Below are 23,770 nucleotides of genomic sequence, written 5' to 3'. Positions count from 1 at the left end.
CCCTGTGTGTGATCTAATTTCTTTAGTGCGTCTTTTCAATGGCACCAGGAACAACAATGGTTTGGTGCAGTTCAGAATCCTGAGCACATGGCATGAAGCTTGTGCTGACAATTGGACCACACAGATTTCAAATGATGTCTGTCAGTTGCTGGGATTAGGGTAAGTAATTCTACACAGCTCTGTTTTAAGCAAGTCTCGAACTTTCTTATTGGTATGAAACTGGGTTTATTAAGACATTTAAAATTTATGGAAGTTATGAATTTAGAAAATACATGTTAGCAAAAAGAAGAAAATAAAAATCTTGATTAATGCTATCCTCAAAAATAACCACTTAACATCCTTTTTATAAATATGATATAAATATAAGTATATAGAAATACTGTATTATAAAATCATACAAAATATTATACTATTCTGTTTTGTAGCATACTTACACATGAGCATTTCTCATGTCATTAAATTTGTATAGACTATAATTTTTAAGAAAATAAAATATTCTATTTTATGCTATATCATAATATATATAACTAATCACAAAGGTCCCTAGAGAACATGTTTTTGCTATATCTTTCTATAGCAAATAGCTATAACTATTTCTACAATAGTTCCTTTGGAAAATCTGTAACAGTATAATTATTGTGAGAAAAGACATGCAAAATTTCAAGACTTTTTCAAGAATTGTAGTGCAAATGATAATTCCATATCAATGACTCAACTAAAATTTATTATACTTTCAGTTTGTCATAACATGTTGCATCAAATATACAATTTCATTTTTTACCTTCCTGTAATCTCAAATGTAATGAGGTTTAAAATAGAAAGGAACAGTAGCAATAATTTGCTTCTTTTTAGTTGTATAGTCGACTATAATTCAGCATTGTGATCCACTGGTATTTGTGATTTACCAAATCACAATTTGGGAGATTTAACCATTTTAGATTACACATGGTTATTTGGTCATTGGTAGCACTATATTTACCACTTTGTTTTATCATATTGAACTATAAAGTCTAAATGTAGGAAGTATGCCTATTTTATCCATTACTTCATTGCTAACACCCAAACTTATCATTGTCTCCAAATATAGGTACTAAATAAACATTTGAAGTAATAAATTATTCATTATATATAAATATATGTGTGCATATAAATATAGAAATACCTACCTATCTAAATGCCCAAAGTTGCCCAACTATAACTGATTATCATTTTATTCTGTCCTGAACTGGGGAATTTTGTATAAAATTAAAAATAATTTAAGTCCACATCCACACATACCCTCAGCATTTGGCAATTATCCCAGCTATTCCTTGCTCCTCAAAATCAAAAGTAATTGAGTGCTTTCTTTATAAGGGGACTCCTTCTTAGTTGATTAATAATCATATAGTCTTCATGTGATACACAGGTTTTCAAAATTTATTTCAAAATGTTTATTTTTTTAGCCCAAGACATATTTTCCACAAGAATAACATTAATGAGTGATTAGGTCTTGGTGTAATCTGTAAGAGCTGTTTCATTTCTAGTTGACTGGGAGAGTTACATTGTATACTAATGCCAGGCTAGCACCTAACCACCACATAGCGAGATTTTACCATAGGAAAATGTGTGAGGTCCTACTCAGGGTATCAGATACACCCCATAATTTCTTGCCATTTGAATTGAGAGTTTTCAACTCCCTTTACCTCCTAAAATGCTGTCATTAAGATTGTGAACTCCCCAGTTTCAAGCCTCATTCAAGTGATGTCAGCCTCATCAGGAAGACAATTCCTATAACAAGCAAAGGGAGGATGTGATTTGTCGCCCATTATGTAAATAATCATCAATTTGATTTATGTGCATTAATCAGAAGCTTCCTGTACTTTATATATATTATCGTTTTTATAATACATCATAGCCTGTATTCTAACAAAAACTTTTTCAAAATGGGAGGCTTTGAGATATAGGGGGTCTTGGAGGAGGGTAGGCTGTAGAGGGAATAATGTTTTTTGATGAAGACTCAACAGAACACTGAAACTGACAGTTGTTGATTTATTCCCACTTCAAGTAAAGCACTGGGTAAGTGGCATTGATTCCAGATTCCTACTTTAATTCCGATTTTAGTTCAACAGTGAGTTCATACAGGTGAGGCCCGAAGAAGTTGTTTTCTGTCACTACTGAAGTTGTCAGTAATTCTTAGGAACACTTTTATAGACTCAGGAATTTAGTAAAGATTAAGCTAAGGAGATTGGTAACTTGACCTTATTTCCACAAATGACAAATCCAAATGATCTAGATGATGGAGCTCTCAACACACAGGAGCTTGTGTTCCAATTCACCATCTAGCCAAGCATCATTATATGGTTATAGACACAGGAGTGTGTTTTCATTCTGGTTGTGAATCTTAACTAAAATAGTTTCCGGGGAGATATATGGGTTCAAGATGAATCATTTACAAAGACCAAAGGATCAACATCCTCTTTGACAGAAGTTTTTAAAAATTAAGTGAAATATGTTGAGGGATAGCACAATACTGATTCCTGCAATTGCACGAGAGAATGTGTTGGAAAGGGAACATATATCTTATTACTTTTTAACAGTTGTTAATATAAATGTATTATTTTAATTACTCCTGGATCAGAAATTGAAGCATTAGCAACAATGTTGTGTCTGTTCCATGGATGAGTAAAACATGGTTTTTACTTCAGATATGTTGGGGATCGACACGTAAGTAGATAATGACAATATAACGTGATAAATGCAATATGCTATTAGAGAACCACTCAATTTGGGAATGTCAAGGGAGGCTTTCTAGAAAATGGCTTGAGCTGAGTGGATGACAGCCAATTCCACACAACTGTATACTATCTATTTACATGTTTTTCTCCCAGCCAGATTTTACTGTCTAGTTCACTGACCTCATTTCCTATGAATCACAGCCCTTCCAGCAGGAGACAGGGACAAAGAACTAGACTTTTTAGTGTGTATAAAGCAAATAGTACATCCCATTGCCTTAGATACAATATTTTTGATGAAGGTCAGGCACTTGCTTTCTTCAGAAATGAGTCAGGTAATCTCTTCAAAGACTTTAATCTTTGGGCCTGCACTTATTAAATAGTCTCCACAGTGCCCTAGTAATTGAACGAAAGTTATAGCCTTAATGAGAATGTGTCTAGACTGGCGCATGGTACCCGAAAGAAAACTTAGTGACTTTAAAATGATGTGTTTGGTACAGTGGAAAGTAATTTAGGAGTCAATTTATTAAAAAAGCACTGTGGTCTCTCAAGATTATTTATGCAGATAGGGTACAAAATGCAATTCCCCGAAGATTCTAGTAAATCATATGAGGTGGATTTCATCAGCCTTCCTTCTTTTAAATGAAGCATTTTCATTCCCTGCCCTTTATAGCATGCGTAAGTAAAAAAGTACTTTAAATAACACTTTCATGTCTCTGATCAAAGTATGAAAGAAAACATTTTACACTGATGAAAGAATAAATGTTAAAGAAACTTAGAGTATTGATTTTTAAAACATTTCCTAGGAAAGCACACTACCTCGTTACTAACCCAATAAATGAACTATGTGGTTGACTTGCCCCACTAAGCCATTAAAAACTAGAAGTCATCAGGTCTGTGCAGCTTTGCAGAATTTAGGAAAGGCTAATGTCTTAAAATAGAGGTGGTTATACATACCCCTCTTAGCCTGCTTGTGAGGAGCTGCTGGTAATTTTTAAATCCCACAATAGTCCTGTGCAAGATGCCCTCAATTCAAATGTCAGAAACCTCATGTTGAGCCTCTCATTCTCAAATCCAAAATAAGAAATGGAATTATTGCAAGGTCTTCCATTTCAGAGGGGTTTTGAAAATGTTGGGGGTGGGATGGGGAGGGAATATTGTTTTAATAAGCCTTCCAAATAAACAGAGCATAATGATTTAATATCCTGTGTAAGTACCACCACAAATTCGTATCCACAATTTAACACTGGGTCTTAGAAAACTGAAACATAGAAAATATAGAGCCAGTGTTTCATATTAGTTTTAAAAATTGGTAGGCAAAAAATATTCCTGTTCTTGCCCATATTTCCAGTCATTGTCCTCAAATTTTCAACTACGTGGAAAAAGGCTTAACATAAAACAACAACAAAGATAAGATATGGGAATCAGTAGAAAAAATGTAACTACTACTTTCTACTTCAAATTATTTCCTTTTTATTTGCTAACTTTATACAGAAATAATTAAATACTATTTTCTGTTGTTTTTAATTTGCAAATTCAACACCAAAGGTATTATTTTCTATTTTCCTAGGTGGGATGGTAGGGGGAGGGCAGGTTATGGGAAAGATGGTGGGAAAAAAAATTATTTTACTTAGTTTAATTGACCAACCTAAAAAGTTCATCATTTGCCTAATATACAAACTGTAACTCTCATATTCTTCCTATTTTGTTTTTTTTTAATGTTTATTCTTTTTTTGAGAGACAGAGAGAGACAGAGAGAGACAGAGAGACAGATGTGAGTGGGGAATGGGGAGAGAGACAGGGAGACCCAGAATCTGAAACAGACTCCAGGCTGTCAGCACAGAGCCCGACGCGGGGCTCGAACTCATGAACCATGAGATCATGACCTGGCTGAAGTCGGACGCTCAACCGACTGAGCCACCAAGGTGCCCCTGTTCTTCCTATTTCAAACTAGAAATGAATTAACTAAAAATAGGTAAAGAGAAAATAATTATAGCAATGCATAGTAAATTTATAACTTTCCAAGATTCATATTACTAGGTTATGAAAAGCACAGTGGTTAGGAAATTCTGTCTGCTATGGGCGAGGGACTGAAAGCAAGCATACCAGTGACTTGTAATCCAAGGGCTGGCTCAGCAGCTCTCAAACCTGGCTATACGTTGGAATCACCTGGTCTTTTTCCCAGATGTTTGGAATCAGGAGGGTTTAGGTCCATGGCTTTCACGTGTGTGTTTTTAAGATCAAACTAGCAGCATCTGCAAAGCCCGGGATGCAAGCGCGGAAATGCAAATTCTGGAGCCCCACCTGAGTCCTACCCAGAGGCAAGTCCAGAGTAGTGTCGGCAGTCTGTGTTTGAACGAGGCCTTCAGGTGATTCTGATGCCAAGTTTGAGAACCGCACTCTAGGGAAGGCTTTCATAACCTTCTTTTGTGTGTCATGAACACTTTGGGTGGTCTGCTGAAACTTACCAACCTCTTCTTAGATTCATATATTTAAGTGCAATAAAATAAAATACACATGACTAGAAAGGAAACTAACCACCTTGAAAAATAATTACCAAAATGTTATAAATGTGATATGGTAATATGTATTTCTTTATAGAGTATTCAATAAGATATGTTGGTGGTTCTAATGATTACTGTAAGATAAAAAATTAGCATAAATGATATTTTTAGGTGTATGCAGCAACTGCAATGTTCGTTTTGGTGACAAAATTATAGGTGTTGCTATCAGTGTTGCAATTAGTCACTTACATTTATATAAGAAGGAAATACTAAACTTCAGTTAAAGATTAGTAAAAGTTAGTATGTAATTATTTCCTTCCTACCTACAAACTTCTTATCACGGACAACAGAGCAGGATTCTCTCCCTCTCTCTCTGCCCCTCCCCCACTTGCCCTCTCTGTCTCTCTGTCTCTCTCTCTCTCAAAAATAAATAAATAAACTTAAAAAATGGATGAGATGGACACTTGGGTGACTCAGTCAGTTAAGCATCCAACTTCGGGTCAGGTCATGATATAGTTCGTGGGTTTGAGCCCCACGTCAGGCTATGTGCTGACAGCTCAGAGCCTGGAGTCTGCTTCAGATCTGTGTCTCCCTCTCTCTCTGCCCCTCCCTCGCTCATTCTCTCTCTCTCTCTCAAAAATAAATAAACATTTAAAAAATTTAAAAAATAGAAATATTTTTTCCTTCTCCCTCCTGTCCTTATTTTCATTCTTCCTTATTTTTTGCTTCCTTTCTCACTTTCCTATTCCCTTCCTTCTTTTCTCCTTTATTGCCTTCCATTCTCTTTTTTTCTTTATACCCTTACCTTTTCAAAACAATCTGAGGTGATTTGTAACAGAGTATGTATGGTAACATTAATAGAATAGTAAATGAAAATAAGGTCTGAAGAAATAAGGAGGCAAATCTATAAAAAAAAAAGGAAAACATCAATAAATCTATAAAAAACATCAATAAATCTATAAAAAAAAAAAGGAAAACATCAATAAGGGCATCACTTTAATTATGAGATAAGATAAATACTACCAGTTCCATAGAGAAGACACATTTCTCCTGACATTAAATTCTAAAGGAAAGTTTGCATGCATGTCCTTATAAGGTAGTAATGCTTTGAAAAAATATGTGCACAGAGAAAACTTCATAGTAAATGTAGAGGTGAATGTCATACTCTTCTTCCTGAAAAATAAACAAACTCCAACGGCACCTAGGAAAATAAAGTTAGGAATGAGTCAAGGATTTACTACAAAGGGGTAAGACCACATTCTCCAAGATGTTAACCATGAGGATCCTGTCTCTGACAATCTCCTCTAAGTATTATTTCTCTCAGCCGCATTTGATGTACAAAATGCCGGGACCTTGTTTCCTTTCTAATACCATTACATTCGTAGGATAATGTAGAACAGCTACCAGGCTGACCCATCAATTTCTCTCTTGTTCTTAATACAGCAGCTTGCACAGAGGAGGAAATTGATTAGGTGAAGATAATTTTTCCTAGTGGCATTTTTTTTTCCTTCTGCATACCACAAAATGTTAGGAGTTGAGGTCAGAAAATCTAAAAATAATTCAGGTTACCTGTTTGCTAAGAGCTACCATAGTTCTAGGGAAGTGCCTACATGTGTTACTATAAAGTGATAAGAAATAAGCAATTGTAGTTGAAGTGTGTCCAGTTCAGCCAGGCTATTTACCTAACCGCCTGTATGTCCTGACTTTTCTAGTAGGATGCTTTGCCATCCTTTGCCTCAAACTCCTTTCATTCGCCTTTCCCCTGCCTATTAAAGTGCTCTCCTCACCTTCTGCCCTGCCAAATCAATCCCCTTCTTTCCCTCCAATCTGAAAAAAAGAAGGTCCATCCTTCTCTAAAACCCTGTTCAAACTAATCCCACCTGGCTCCATTCATTACTTAAACCTTTTGGGGTGTGAAATGAGCTACAGCGCCTGCCTGCAGTATTTGCAACATTTGTTATTATTCTTTCTAGCTTTAGTGTGTCCAAAAGCTTCAAACATCCCTACCTAAGCTTCTGCTTCAGGGAGGAATTCTTATCACAGCAAATACAGTCTGAGGAGCAAGACAAAAGAGAGGAAACCCAAGCAGGCCTGAGAAGAGACACAGAAGATTTAATACTGTACGAGACGCCCCAGGATATCCTTCCTTTTCTCCCTAGAATTCATCTCCGAGTATATTTTTATACTCCATATATGACCTTAAAAATAATGATGGTGGGTTGCATTTGTATGCTTCTTTTCTCACATAGAATAAGGTTTTCCTGAAGCCAAGGGAGCCCTTTCAGGATGCATAACCTACAAAAATGGTAATAAAGGTTTAGAAATAGGTAGTCAGGAGGCATTAGCATGTCAACAAGGTAATGCTATATGGGCATGTTTCTATGTGATACCAAATTTGTACAGATTTCAGACAGCTGTGCAAATGTGTGGGTAGAGTTATCTAAATCTGCAGAGCTAAAATGTTCAGGATTTAAAAAATGCAAACCCCAGTCATAATCTTGCCAGAGTTCCTCTCTAAAAATTAAAAGCTAGTTTTGTTGCAAGAAAAGGAAACTGAGGCAGGGAGAGACTCAGTGACATGCTTTAACTGCAGAACTTAATATAATTTATTCTCTCTCAACAATTCAATTTTTCGTTGTTATGAGATTTTGCTTTTCGAAAATAAATGTGATAATAAAAGCTTGCTAGCCTGTTATTTTGCCAAGAACATTATTAATATATTTTTATTATCTCCATCATTTCTTAAAATTATAAATGGTTTGTTGTAAACCTTCTCTACGGTTTATCTTCTGTGTACTGTGAATACAAGCTGGAATAAATTGTGTTCAGTCCGGAAAAGGTTGAGTTGAATTTGGCAGGATTTGAAACACAAGTAGTCACTCTCAAATTAAATTCCGAATTCTAACATCCAGCAATGACACCTGGAAAGTTGTATGAACGGATAGCCTCTATATAGCACTTCCAGGCTGCTGACATCAGTATGAGGGACAAAAAATTAATTATGTGAATACTTTATAATTTTTTTTCCAAAAGAGCATTTTAATTATTTTATATTATAGCTTGTAATATATTCTATATACTATATAGACTACATTTACTATATATAGCATTTATATACTATATATCTATATATACTATATATAGCATTTAATATATTCTATTCTATATTCTGTATTCCAAACAATATGTCTGTAGTATTAATTGCAGTCTGTTTCCTCTAGTAACTTTGAGAGTGAAAATATAGAGAAGACGATCTCAGAATATAAACTGTGTGTTTGTTTTTTTATTTTCAATATGCACGCATAATCTTTATTTTTTCCTCTGCCAGATAGTGAAAACATCACTGTGGGACTGCATTTGAGACTCCAAGAGTAGAAGAATTGGCATTCACTAGATATTCTTTAAAGCTTTGCCTCTAGTCTTTTTTTCTCCTAGAATAGGCTTAAAAATTTACCTGCCAATCCCATCACAGTTTAATGCCAGTTGTAAATGTGTAATAAATAGACACTAGATTTAAAAAAAAACTGATTTATAAATAACACCTCAATACTTTTTCACTTTAATTATGTCCGAATTTTAAAAAAAGGAAAAAAAAAGAAAAAAATTATGTCCAAATTTTGTTTTGAAGTTCCAGAGATACTAATGCACCTTCTCGGGGTCTGTATTAAAAGAGCTAGTCAGGGCACCTGGCTAACTGGGTCGTTAAGATTACATGCAACTCTTGCTCTCAGGGTCGTGAGTGGCTTGTACAGCTTACTTAATTAAAAAAAGAGAGAGAGAGATAGTTAAGGGATGGAAGAAAAACAGGTAGAAAAAATGGAAAAGTGCTAAACCCACGTCTCTGAGATGTATTTTTAATGAATTACCCTTGAGGATGTTCCCCCACATAGTTATGAATATGGTCAAATGGCAAAACTAAAACAATTTAGTATTGAGTTTGATGTCCTTTATTGAAGGGAAAACGATCCACTGATTGCGGGAGTGCAGTGTCTCACAAGCAGTAGAGCAGACTTCCTGAGTGATCTGGAGAAGAGAGAGTTTTATGGACTGTTAGAAGAGGCAACGGGGCATGACTGGCTAGGAGATCAGGATTTCCTGTTAACCCTAGCAGGTCTTATTTTAGGGTAAAGTAAGCCAGCAGAAGCTGAGTTGGAAGATTGTGATTGGTGCATATTAGGGTTTCTTGACAATGAGGCCATTCCTCAGTGTGGGCTGACAGGTTGAGATTTGTGAAGTGGAGTGGGCCACTGCAGTGGGCTCCATTTTGTGGGTCCTGAAATACAAATTAACTTTATCAGTGCCTTAAAATGAATTGCCTATCAAATAACGAGAAATCATTTCAGAAGCTAAAAAGCAGACCCCCTGAACAAATAAAATTAGATATTATATTTGGCTTTGACAGGGGGTCCCTGACTTCCAAGTGTCAAAATCACCTGAAGGGTATGTTAACACATAGATGGCTGGACCCTACTTCCAGAGTTTCTGTGTCGGTAGGTCTGGAGTGGAGCTAGGCAATTTGCATTTCTAATATATTCTCTGCTGCTTGCCTGGAGAACATACTTTGGAAATCCTTGGTCATGGAGAGTCAGGAACATATAAAACTACCTAGAAGAATGTCCAACACATGTAGGAATTCAGCAGAATAAGGACACTGGCAATATGACCAAAAACAATAAAAGAGAGAGTCTAAAAGAGAGAACAGATAGTAACTAAGACCCACCCTTGCAGCAAAGATGAGCACAATCAACCAATACTAAGGATGTTTCTGAAGCCTCAAGCAAAGTCAACTCAATGAGAGCCTCTTCAAATTGGATAGGTATTCCTTGATAGTCTGAAAAGCCAAGACTGGTGTGATGAATTCTACCAAAAGCTGCAACAATGGTAAATTCAAAGTCCTCTAAGATCTGTTTTGATGCACACTCTGTCTTCCCTAAATATGGGAGTCCTTAAATATAATGTTTCTGCATTATTGTCCTTCCTGAGCAGAGCATTTCTGACCTCTACACCCCTGCCTGTTGTGAAGTCGTTATGCCTATTCGGTTTTTCTGAACTATAACAAATACATTTTACATAAATACTTAAATAAGATGATGCTTCTTTTTCTCTAGAGGGAATATCTTAATCTTTAACAATAACAGTAACAGCACTTATTCTCCCTTTGGCAAATTCATTTCGGGTATTATTAAATGAATAGTCATTGATTTGTGTGCTAGAGTTACTTTTATCTGTTTATAAAGTTAAAGTGCAACATGCTGAATTCTGGGACATTAAATACAGGCTCCATTGTTCCAGTTCTCTGTTCAGTGGATGAAAGGTACGAAACAAACACTTTCAGTTTTTTTTAAGATGCTGTCCCATCTGAAAGAGACAGGAAACACTCTCAACCTCTTTTCTTCTTATTGATCACAACAGTCATGGGTGTTCCCTTGGAAATTCCCTACACACAGACAGAAAAGGGCCAGTGTTGGGGACTGTCTAGGCAAGACATTGGACCTTCTTTTGAAGATGCAGTTGGTGGAAACTTCATGTTATTCCAAAAGATAAGAACTGCATCCTCTCCTTGCCAACCGGCAGAAGTTAGCAGGAATCAGGATGTTTCCAATCAAAATGCATATTTTTATACGAGGATTAAAATCTGGAATAAATAAAAGGCAGGAAAAAAAGATTAGGAAGTAATAAGCTAAATGTTTCCAGCTAAACCTACGGAAGAGGGTCAGGATGATTGAGAGAAATCTTCAGTTAAGTTTCACAGTGGAGAGCGTGGATATAACATGTTTTCAGGGATAAGAAAGACTAGAAATGTAATGTCTTTTTTTACATGCAGAATGTCTCTTTCTCCATCTCATGCTGGCCCATGAGTTTAGAGTTAGAGGGCCAGGCTACAGACTCCCTTTTTAGAGCAGTCACGTAGCTTCTGGCTTTAAATTAGGGCTTGTTAGACTTTAAATTGAATGAGATACCGAGAACAAAGCAACATTTGGAAAAGTAAACACTGAAGACATTCTTTTTCTAGGTTGTTCTCAGGCAACATGCATTTTTTAAAAGATGGATTACACTCAACAGGAAAAAAGTTTAATAAATTATGGTGCAGCAATTCTATGAGGTTGTTATTAAAATTGATCATTATGGAATTTATTGAACATAGAAGAGTCAAATGAAAAAATCAGATACTCAAGTGATGCATGCACTGAATTTTAACTTTGTTAAATAATATATGAGCATGAAAACAAGAACTAGAGGGATTACACAAAAACTTAAATTACGTTTTATGTTATTATGGATGATTCTGATCTGTACCATCTTTTAGACAGCAAAACTTTTGAAGGGTTATATTAAAATGTTCATCTTTTTTTTGTATGGAATCCCATCATTTCTTTCAATGTCCACAGCAATAAATAACTATAAATTAAGGTTTTGGTTCTTTGTGTTTTTGTTTTGTCTCTATGTGTTTTTCCCTAGGAGTGGAAACTCATCGATGCCAATCTTCTCTACTGGAAGTGGACCATTTGTAAAATTAAACACAGCCCCTAATGGCAGCTTAATACTAACACCAAGGTGGGTCCCAAAATCTGTTCTTGGACTAATTTGTACATGGACTGGAAAGAAGATAGATTTTAAAACTAATCAGATTTTAATGCCACCACATACTAGCCATATAATCTTAAAAGTTATTTAATTTTTTTATTATTCAGGTAATCTCAAATACTACCTAACTGATCCTACTTGATAACATTATCTAACCCTCATGTATATGGTAAGGCAGTCAAATGAGATATTGCATATAAAATTGTGCAGCACATAGATAGAGATTCAATAAGTTTACTTCTATACCCTTTCTATCCTTACCTTCAAATTCATTAAGAAGTAAATCCCAAAGAAAAAAATTCTGAGAGTTGGGATAAATTGGTCCAATGTTAGTCAGACTAAAAAGTGTGACACAAATTAGTTATCAAGAAAAGAGAAGAGAGGGGCGAAAGTCATAGTATTTAGCAAATAGAACATGAATATTGAGGGAAGGAGTCTGGACTTCTAGTTGTGCCTGCATATTCTCTTATGCTCTTTAAAATTAGGTTATTTTGGGGCTCCTGGATGGCTCAGTAGCTTAAGCATCCGACTTCGGCTCAGGTCATGATCTCGCAGTCTGTGGGTTTGAGCCCCCTGTCAGGCTCTATGCTCTCAGCTTGGAGCCTGAATCCCACTTGGATTCTGTCTGTCTGTCTGTCTGTCTCTCTCTGCCCCTTCCCTGCTCATTCTCTCTCTCTCTTTCTCTGTCTCTCTCTTTCTCTCTCAAAAATAAATAAAGATTAAAAAAAGTTTTAAATTAGGTTCATTTTTATAATTTTTACTACTGTTTAAAAAGCAACCTCCTTCCTGTATTCAAACATCTATTTTATCTTAAATTATGTCATTTCTCCTGTTTGGGCATTCATGATATTTTTTTTGGTTGAGATTGGCTTTTGAATTTTAAAGTTCCATGAAAGACCAGCTGCAGGTAGGAAGAGAGTAACTTCAAGAAGCCATAACTACAGACAAAGATTTAAGATGTCATTGCTGGTACATTAGCTAGCAGTTTTTTTGTATAACATACTTAATGGTAAAAAATGAAATTATGTAATTATTCAGCTATTCATGAAATGTTATATCTGTGAGCTCAACCAGTAAAGCAAATTGATAAAGGAGTATTTTCAGTACCAAGGACTTTGCAATTGAATGTTTTATATGAATGTTTGCTGGGCCTTGACTGATATTATTAGTCTCATAAGGGGTGAAGCAAAGCATTTTCAAATGAGAAAGCAGATTTCTAGATTTCCTTCTATAAGCATGTTTAAATTTACATTAGCATTGTAGATCAAAAGCAATTTGTACACCGAAAATTTCTTTTGTTTATATCTTATAGACTTTAAGGATAAGAAAAAGAACAAAGGAAAAAATATTTTTAAAAATTCATCTCAATTATGTGCATGTTTCAGAGCAGAAGTCTGTTATTCCATGCTTATCAACAAAATGACAGTATCATTGATGTCCCTATTGTGTGTATGTTTATGTTATTGTATGCGTGCTATGTTATTGTACATATGCTATGTTATTGTATGTATGCTTATGTTATCATATATATGCTTAGTATTACTCTACTCTAAGGCCTAGGAAACTAAAGCACGACCTGGACGTGCTCACAAATCCATAGGCAACCCCATGTTCCTCTATTTTCCACTCTACCTTGCAATCTTCTAAATTGCCAAAGGCAACAGCTCACTTTAAATAACAATTCTGGAAGAGGCGCGTGGGTGCCTCAGTTTGTTGAGCCTCTGAGTTTGGCTCAGGTCATGATTTTGGGTTTGTGGGTTCAAGTCCCAGGTTGGGCTCTGTGCTGACAGAGCAGAGCCAGCTTTAGATCCTCTGTCTTCCTCTCTCTGCCCCTTCCCTGTTCTCTCTCTTTCTCTTTCTCTCTCTCTCCCTCTCTCTCTCTCAAATAATAAAAAAAAGAAAAAAAAACTAAAAAGAAAAAAATAAATAGCAGTTCTAGAAAGGAGAAAGAAAGAGAAAGCATAGCCAATCAACGAGAAAAAAGACCATGTTGATGGGCATATATGGGAGAGAAACATTTATTTTGTCAATACAATAGATATAAGCCCATCCATTTATATCGCAATAGCCCCTCAACTAATGGGGCTGAGAGAAAGACATAGGATCTTGCCCTTGTCTTTCTTTCTGTCCAGAGGGCTGACCTAGCTCTGATTCCAGGACCAAAGGCCGGGACAATAATTCTCTTTCCCTCCAATCTCTCTAAATATACCTGGGCAAAGTGTGGAGTCACTGCTCATTCTGACCAGAGACTAAGGCATTTATTCCTCTACACTGAGAAACTGCATGTGTGTGTTTATGCATGAAAAGTTTGACTGGCTGAAATGCATGGAGAATGAGGGGCAAAGTTCAGGTCCATTTTCTGGTTAATTTAATAGTTACTTTTTATTTTAAAAGTTTATTTAAGCTTTTCTATGCTTGCTAAAAAGAATTTCATCAGTTTTGTCCATACCACAGAGTATTAAGCATTTTTAATATCTAAGAATGCTGAACCATTTTGAATATGGATTTTCACTGATGAGTACTATAGATAGAGAAAGAGTTTGGATGAACTTGAAAGTATGTTGGAAAGCATTCTAGAAACTGCTTTTCTCCCAACGATGAGTATATAATAGAAGGGGAGTTCATTATGACTATATATTGATATACCCATATTTAGATGGATATACATGCATGTGATGTGGTTGTGGATTTGGGGGGGGGGGGTGGTTCGGAGCCCACGACCAAGAAAAAATTCTTAAGACCTTCTTTGGGGCAAAACAGTAATTTTATAAAAGGATGGGGACAGGACCCATGGGCAGGAAGAGCTTCCCCAGGATTGTGAAGGGTGACTGATTATATACTTGGGAGCTGGGGGAAGTAAAGGCAATGAGGAGTTTCCAAAAGGACTTTTATATGGAGGCCTAGCTGTTGTCAGTCTCTAGCAAAGCATTAACATTAAGACATTAGGGAGTTCCTGGAGAAATGTTGTCCTCCCCTGCCTGAAGCATTTGTCAATAGGCTGCAGGTTATAAGGAAATTTATTTGATCTACCATTTCCTTCTGCCTTGGTTTCCCACATCACATCCACATTGCTTATTAATAAAATATAAGCATATTTTCTTTTATTTCAATTGAAGTTACCTTCTATTCTAAGTGATATGTCAATTGGACAGTATGAATGCACGTGGTTTCAAATAAGCCTTATCATGTATGTTCCAGAAACACTGAATTGCTTTGATTGTACTTGTGATCGCATACAAATCTTGGGTCTTGCTTTGTGTTTTTGTTTTGTTTTTACCTGAAATTTCAAACACCTAAGTAATATGCACAACATATGTAGCTAAATATATAAATAGAAATTATTAAAGTTATATATGTGTGTATGTGCTTGTTTCAATGTGACCAGTATCTGCCCTGGCAGAATCAGGAAACAGTGTGGGAAAGTACTTTAATTCCTTGTATTATACTGATCTCTAGTGGTCAATAAGTATAACACATTTTTTAACTCTTCCTTTGTTTAAATTTTTGTTTAACATAGAATTCTTGGCTTTGAAAAAAGTTGGTATCCAAGTATTTAAACAAGTAGTGAGTTTTTAAATTATTTATGCCTATACTTCGTCTTATATTTTGCTGTTTATATGTTTATCTCCCTTGAAAGCAGGGCCTGTGATTCATCAATCAGTGAATTTTCTGAATGAGGTACACAGCCTCACACACAATGCGAGGCATTTATAGTTGCCTGATTAGCAATACCGAGACATGTTCTGTATTATAGAATGATGATATCCAAGGTTGGTTCAAGCAAAGTAACAATAACTATCATTTATTGAATGTTCATTGTGTGTATGGCACAATAACTCCAGTTTATTTAACTTCTCACAAAACTCCAACAAAGTAACTACTATTGCTCCCATTTTATGGATGACAAAACTGAATCGCAGGGACACTAAACAACTTATCCAAAATCACAAAATGTAGAGAGTTAAGGGCTCAAACTCCATTCTATTTGACTTTAAACTGAGTATTTTCCTGCTGTGCGTGTCAGTGTCCCCACATTTCATATAACCTACTTACATCTGAAGGTTAATTCTACTAAAAAAATAAGATAATAAGATTAAAATAGATACACTACTTTGTTTTAAAATGTTAGGTGCACACTTTCTGAAATATAATTGTTCTTCTATTACAGTAAACAGTGTTTACAGGATTCACTGATTCTGTTACAATGTAACCAAAAACGTAAGTAAATATTTTGTCATGTTTTCTTCCTTCATGTCTTCCATTTAAAATTCCGAAAGGAGTTGGTCTATCACTATTTTGTAGTGATCCACTAAATTTTCGTAAGCAAAGGAAATCCACCAAAATAAAATAGATTTATTTTAATTCACTTATTTTATTTCTTCATTTATTTTAATAGCATGTGGGAAAAAACTAGTGACTCCACGAGTCAGCCCAAAGATTGTTGGAGGAAATAATGCCAAAGAAGGAGCCTGGCCCTGGGTCGTCGCCCTTTATTACAACGGCCAACTGCTCTGTGGTGCATCTCTCGTCAGCGACGACTGGCTGGTGTCGGCTGCCCACTGTGTGTATGGGTGAGTGTGACATCACAGTGGCTTCTCCCAGATGAGATGACCACAGCAGACACTCTGCATGCCATTTCCTGCAGCCTCACAAAATCATCCCCTCAGGGAAATGTTCCTGCCATTCTGACATTATATAGTACCATTTTTCCCATTAAAATCATATATAAACATAGAAAACGCTAAATTAAAAATCAATTCTTCATTAGATACTTGCATCAAGCATTATGTTTCCTACATACATGAAAATTGAAATTCATACGTACACAAGGTAAGCACTTTTAAAGGCATGAAATTCGTATTTAATGCATAAATTGTGCTGGTTATCGTTCAATCAGGCCAATAGCATCAGAAATTGTCAGTATCAAAAAAAAAAAAGCACGTTCAAATAGCCCTTAAGTGACTAATAAACTGTGTTCTAGAAATTCATGGGTAAGGACTTTGTTTTGACTTAGAATAGAAATATTTCCTTCTCAAGTCACATCTAGTTTGATGCTACCCATAACTGAATCTTAGAAACAATATCAACCATATCTAACTCTTTTTTTGTTATGTAGTATGACAAAATACATGTTGGATTCTAGGATCTGTCTTCTCCTTCTAGAAGCAGCCATTCCCAAAGCAGTGCCACAGGGAAAAAACAGAGAGAGTGGAGGGACGGGGAGAAAAGGAGGAGAAAAGAACTATTCTTGGGCCCAAGAACGTGTTAATTCTCTGCTTCTGCCTGAAAGAAGGCACCTTCTTAGGTAGTCTTATTCTGACACTTCTGAATTAGGCCCAAGTAAAAGGTAGCTTCCTCATAGAAGATTCATAAGCCCTGATCCTAAGGTAATTTACTGACCTTAATTGAGTAAAAGGAACCTCCAGAGAATGGCCTGAGTTATGAGGATTAGAATAAGCCTCTGTGGCCAGTGTCCAGAATCTCTGAGAAATGAAGCATGTGTGCTCAGGAATGTAAGATATAGCTATAATCAGATCAAAAGACTAACTCCCTACCAACCCAGATAGGGAAAGTTCTTTGATGGATGGAGACAAATTGTCAGATGCAGAAGGTTATGATAGTTGTTTGGGAGACGGGGGCGGGGGGGCAGAGTATTAAAGGATTGATCCCATTGGACCAGTGTGAGGGCAAACCTGAACTCAGAACCCGAGGAATCTGAAATAAGGACCCATAGCCAGAGCTGGACTAATCACCTGGGCTCCAAAAGAACTACCCAAGTTACTGCCCATCTACATCCAAGCTCTCTATTCTATGCATCACACCTTGTATCTAGATGAGTAAACTATAGCCTGTCCCATAGCTAAACTGCACCTTCGTGATTCTGCTGCTTCTTGATAATATTTTAATCTGTTTTCAGCCACACCACAAAAAAATGTCCATAGCAGTCAATATTTTCCCATCCCCTGTTAAACATGAATTTAACTTTTACCTGTACATAACCTATACCTTCAGATGCCACAGGTGGGTAACCTATATCCCAATTTACAAGCGAAAGGTATCCTTACCTACAGATTCATTGTTTTTTATTGCACAGAGATGGGTCTTATTAAGTTAGCAACCTCCCATATTAACTTTGGATTTGGTAAATTAGTCCGTTTGATGTTCTTGCAGAACATATGCTTTCTAAATGTCAACCAGGCTTACAGTAATATTAGTGGCATCTTTCATTTATCTACCTTACAGATGCACTTGTTGTAGGTCAATGATACCAATATCATAGCTTTTTAAACCACAAATATTCAAACGAAATAGAAAAGCAGTTTGGTCTACTATAAACACATGTTTAGTTATATAGGACATAAAATGTCTTTTCACACAGCTTCAATCGGAACACAAGCAAACAAGTGTAAACTGTAATAGAATTGTGATGAATTCAAACTCATCCTCACCAACCTTGCATTTTGCTCTCCTTACCCATTCAGTTGTATTATTTCTTCTTTCCCAAAAAATGTAAACCTGGTCCAGGCGTTTTAATCTGCAGGTGGTTAAATGGTTTAATTGGACAGCTCTTCTCTGTCTACCACAGTCCACACTCCTATTCCCATCCATCAGCCACAGTGTTCCTGGATGTCATTAAGCTTCCTTATGCCTGTTCTTTTTCTCTGTCCCCGATTTGTCTTCTTTTCCAACCTTAAAACAGAGATTTGGAGAGTATGGACCAACTTTACTGTGCCTTAAAAGGAAGGTTGACTTTAAACCAGAGGATAGAATTTTGATCCTACTTACGCTACCGACTTCATGTGACTTGGTATCTCTGTTTAGGTATCCTCACCCACAGGGGGTTCCTAAGGATGTCCACCCCCTAGAGTGATTATCAGGACAAAAGTAAGATGATGCAATACTTTTGCGTACTGTGAATTACATAAATGTGCAATAAAAATTTTATTGTCCTCCTGTTCCTGTGCAGAAAAGGTCCAGAGTCTGATTCTTGCCCAGGAGACATTCAGCATATTTATTTTCTAAACTTTTTATAGTGCTATAATTTCAAACACAAACAAAAATTGCAAATACTAGCACAGAGAACTCTTATGTACCTTCACTGAGATTCATCAATTGCTTACATTTTACGCTATGAAAACTTTCTTATCTTTCTCTCCAATCTGGAGAAATATTCTTTCATTCTCTCCAATCTGGAGAAATATTTATTTTCTGAATCTCTTTATAGTGTATTAGACACTGTGCCCCTTTACTCTGTATGTTTACTAAGAACAAGGATATTTTCCTACATAATCACAGAAAGTCATGGACATTTAACATCAATGCAATACCACTATCTAATCTATAATATGTGTTCATTTTTGTCTACTGTCCTAAATATGCCCTTTATAACCTTCCTGGTTTGTTTGTCTGTTTGCCACCCAAGAACCAATCCAGGATAATGCACTGCATTTTGTTACTATAACTCTTTCATCTTTTTCAATCTGGAATAGACTTTCTGCCAGGCTTGCTATCTTTATGTCTTTCTTGTCTTTGATATTTTTTTATTACAGCAAGTTATTTTATAGAAAGTCCTCATATTTGGTGAAACCCTTTAAGCTTGCCCCCGTGTTGGTCTTGATGTATGTCCATTCTTTGAGAATTTCTTTACTTTCTGCAAAATAAGATGTTCCCGGTTCATTTTGTGCTTCTTCCCCCCTAGTCCTCAAATCAAACTTTCTAAGAAACCCCAGTTCTGTTTAGGTAATTTTAGTTTCTTCTACATTTTACAAATCAAGATCTTGTGTGCTCCTTGCTACTGCTGGTGTGTCGAGCTCCTAGACCCTCTCAATAGATACAGCCATATACCTATAAATATGAACTCAAAGTGACAGCTCCAATGAAAATAGATTGCCGCAAGATGCATTCTAGCTCATCTCCAATAATGAGAAACCTGTTCCTACCATCCACAAAATATTTATGGATTTGTTCAAGCTTAGAACACAAGTAGTTTGAGAATTGCTAACCCTGCTGCTGTTAAGCAAACTCACCACCTAGAGTTTAATACTTGTTTTTTCCCACTGACAGAGAGCAACTGCATAATCTTAAGTGCACAATTTGATGAGTTTTGAAAAGGCATATGACTGTGTAACCCACACTCCTATCAAGACATGAAACTTTCCATCACATGCAGAATTCTCTTATTCCCCCTTCCCAATCACCATCCCTGCTTCCAGAAGCAACCACTACTCAGCCTCTTGGGTGGACAGGTATATATAGATTTATACTCTGGATCACAGCTATTAAATTGACATACATCAATAATGAAATTATCCATAGAGAGGCCTCTTGCCAATCTCCCATTCTTTAATTTAGCTCTTTAGAGATGACCAAATACATTTATTTCATTCCTTATTGAAATAAATCATTATTCAATATTACTATGATACCATATGATACTTAAAGTACTAAAACTGACAAGTATTATCCCATTTAATCTAGCTCCTCTTTTCTTTTAAAATTACCCCTGATATTCTTGAAAACATTCTTTTTTTCAAGTTTTTATTTATATTCCCGTTATTTAACAAACAGTGTAATATTGGTTTCAGGAGTATAATTCAGTGATTCATCACTTACATACAACACCCAGTGCTCATGACAACAAGTGCCCTCCTTAATGCCCATCACCCATTGAGCCCATGCCCCATCCACCTACCCTCCATCCACCCTCAGGTTGTTCTCTATGGTTGGGTCTGTTTTCTGCTTTGCCTCTCTTTTTCCCCCACTATGCTCATCTGTTTTGTTTCTTAAATTCCACATATGGGTGAAATCACATGGTATTTGTCTTTCTCTGACTGACTTACTTCACTTAGCATTATGCCATCTAGATCACATTTCATTCTTTTTGGTGACTAAGAAATATTCCATTGTATATATATCTACCACATCTTCTTTACCCATTCATCAGTCGATGGACCTTTGGGCTCTATTCCTTGAAGACTTTCTTAGTCTCTGACAGCACCATATTTCAGAGGCATTTTACTTTTTCCTTGCCTTAAAAAATGGAATTGAGTATCCTCAGGGGAATCTTTTTTCCATTCAGTGGGGAATAATAATAGAGACCTAAAATGCTGTGCTGGGGGTAAACGTTGGGGTTGGCCATGGGTGCACTTGACTAAAGTACCATCTTTGCTAATGGTAGAACAGAAAAATATTGCAATTCAGAGTTACAGGTTCCCACTGATTTTTCTTCCTTTCGGCATATCATCTTGCTCTATCATAACTGTCTTACCATATTTACTTTTTACCACAATGGAAGTCCCATACTCTGAGTAGGGAATTTATTTATACACCAGCACATGGCAACCTAGAGTGGGCATAGTGCTAGTCCTCCCATCTGGTGCAGCATCGAAGGAGCACCTGCTGTGCACCAGGAAGTGTGCTAGTCTTTGAGGTTATAGAAGTCAAGAATACATGCCTTTCTGTTGCCCCCAAACCTGTGCCTTTCTTTCTTTTGCTACTAAGAAACATATTTTGCTTGAACAAGGCAGGCACAGGCGAAATGCAGCAGAAATTCAACCAATGTCCCCTACCTTAAGGTACTCACTTCTGCCCTCGTTAGTCTGTGCCAGATTGGGACTTGCCTATCCAATGGGCTATTTCCTGTTCCATCCGCACCTGTCTTCTGTCCTATAGCTTTTTCCTGTTTCACTAGAATGCAGATATCTTGAGACAAATATGTTTTTAAAACATAATAAGTACCCCTTCCTCATCTACACTGATTTTTCTGAGGCCTTTCTTTCTCTGTCTTAGCTTTGGGTGAATGGAAAAGCCAGGGAGGATTCTGTATTGCTCACTATCCCAACAGTAATAACAAAGGGCAGATTCTTGAGTCCCACTCCAACTTTCCAAATTAGAATCTCTGGAAGTGGAAATTAGGAATCAAGATTTTTAGCAAAATTCTTCAGGTGATACATAAAATTGAGTACCATTGGCTATAACTTCTGTATTCTCAAGCCTTTCTTCTGAGAGAAGGCACTAAGATTGCAATAGGATGTAGTTGTTCTAATGGTGCTTGTGCTGATGTGGGCTTGTGGTGGGGAAGCTAAGCACATAGACATGAAAAGCTACGTGGAGTAAGACTTGAGGGAGAAATGCAAATGATAAGTTGGAGGGGTATCTCCTTCCTATAGTACGGTCTATAGATACAGGAGAAATAAAAATATGAAAAAAAGGCTATTTTCCGTGTAGTGCTATAACAACTTCAGAAATCATTAAGAATGTGTCAGATTAATATTGCTGTAACTTGCATTTAATTAGACCAGTAGCTTGAAGCATGTATGTTTAATTTTCACAGTTCACGCATCATGGATTGGTTTTCTACTTCAAACCTTAAAATAACAAGACAAAATGGTGATTACTAAGCTTTGTGCTGCCTGCAAGCTCCCTCATATCAGTAACTAATATTTATTGTTCTCAGAAGGAGTATAATACTTATAAAAGACAAGAATTTGCGAGGTTAGGGGCATTTAGGTGGCTTTGTCAGTTAAGCATCTGACTTTGCCTCAGGTCATGATCTCATGGTTCATGAGTTTGAGTCCAGCATCAGGTGAGCTCCCACCCTGCTTTGGGTGAGCCCCTCTTGTCTCTCTCTCTCCCTCTCTCTCTGTTTCTCTGCCCCTCGCTCACTTGTGCCCTCTCTCTCGTTCTCAAAAGAAAAAAAAAAAGAACAGAATTTGGGGGGTTAGCTACGGAACTGCATTATTTTATCATTGAGTTAAACCTATAGCGAATAACTGCATTATCTGTCTGAACTTTCATGTAAGTTTTGCTGAAGATAAAATATGTAGAAAGCACTTAAGAAGACAATCTTATCATTTTTGAAAATAAATACATTCTGGCAACTTTAAAATTGAACCTCTGTAATGGGCTCATACGCCTTTGAGCAGATTTTGATAGTTATTTTTTCAACATGATACCTTTAATGTGATTAATATTATTTATGATATGAAATATTAATATTACACATTGTTTATGTAAAATATAATGATAATGCAAAATGTAAAGCATATAAGTAGATATAATTGAATGTAAAGTAAGAAACATGGTGTGGTAATTGTAAAATCAATTTTTTATAAATATTAGGTATTTATTAAGTGTTTAATAAAAAACACAATTCTTAAAAAAGAGTAGCTACCTGTTACCCATCAACCGTAACAGGTATACTAATCAAGAGACAACCATGACCAGCTGAGCTTTAGGAAACATGTTTAAATATGTGATACAGCAATAAGTTTAGAGATAGGACACCAGGAAAGAGATTTCATTCTATCCTGTCTTTGAGTAGGCCAGTGTGGGCAGGGGAGTCCCAGGGTACGGTGGGAGTGCATGCAGGCAGAATGTCTGAAAACATCAATGTGTCCAGTTTGACCAGTCCAGTCAGTACTGATGATTCTTCTGACCCAGACAGGAAGAATCAAAAAGCCCTCCTGACAAGCAAACAGGGCCTCTACAGCACCATAATACCCTCCTGGCCTGGCATCTGGCCCCTAAGAGCAGACACATCCTCCCTACCTGAGCCCAGATAATTCAGTGGCAGATCCTATCTCTCTCCCAACCCTACCCTCATGTTCTCAACCCTGCCCACAGAATCCTACCCATGGCCACTGGAGGCACCCCAGTATGCTGGTGCAGATGCAGCCTCTGAGGTCAGACAGCCCCAGTTCAAGTTTCTGCCCCACCACGTAAACTGTCAGTACCCAGTTTGTTCTTGTTGTAAAATCCATAGCACTGAAGCAAAAATGAAAAGAGTTGATGCGAAGTACAGGGCACTGGCCTTGGCACAAAATAAGTTGTCCATAAATGGGTGTTAGGCTATTTTGATGCAGTGTGGTTATCCGTGGATGTCGCCTGGATGCTTGGGCATTCATTGGCTTTACTGATGACTGTGACTTAATCAAACATGATCCTTTGTTTAATTTAAACAAAATAATG

The 23,770-nt window shown here is 36.6% G+C and overlaps 1 protein-coding gene across 1 annotated transcript in view; it reads left to right on the top strand.

Annotated features, from left to right (window-relative positions):
* The window catches only part of TMPRSS15 (transmembrane serine protease 15), a 121,964-nt gene that overhangs the window by 85,769 nt on the left and 12,425 nt on the right, over positions 1 to 23,770 (top strand). Inside the window, exons 18-21 of the mRNA XM_047873966.1 lie at positions 27 to 159; positions 11,675 to 11,770; positions 15,969 to 16,018; positions 16,197 to 16,371. Coding sequence (XP_047729922.1) covers positions 27 to 159; positions 11,675 to 11,770; positions 15,969 to 16,018; positions 16,197 to 16,371 — 454 coding nt within the window. The remainder of the gene's footprint in view (positions 1 to 26; positions 160 to 11,674; positions 11,771 to 15,968; positions 16,019 to 16,196; positions 16,372 to 23,770) is intronic.

The sequence above is a fragment of the Prionailurus viverrinus genome, chromosome C2, assembly GCF_022837055.1.
Source record: "Prionailurus viverrinus isolate Anna chromosome C2, UM_Priviv_1.0, whole genome shotgun sequence".
Classification (NCBI taxonomy): domain Eukaryota; kingdom Metazoa; phylum Chordata; class Mammalia; order Carnivora; family Felidae; genus Prionailurus; species Prionailurus viverrinus.
The sequence above is the reverse complement of the archived record's forward strand: the minus strand, read 5'-3'. Positions and strand labels throughout refer to the sequence as shown.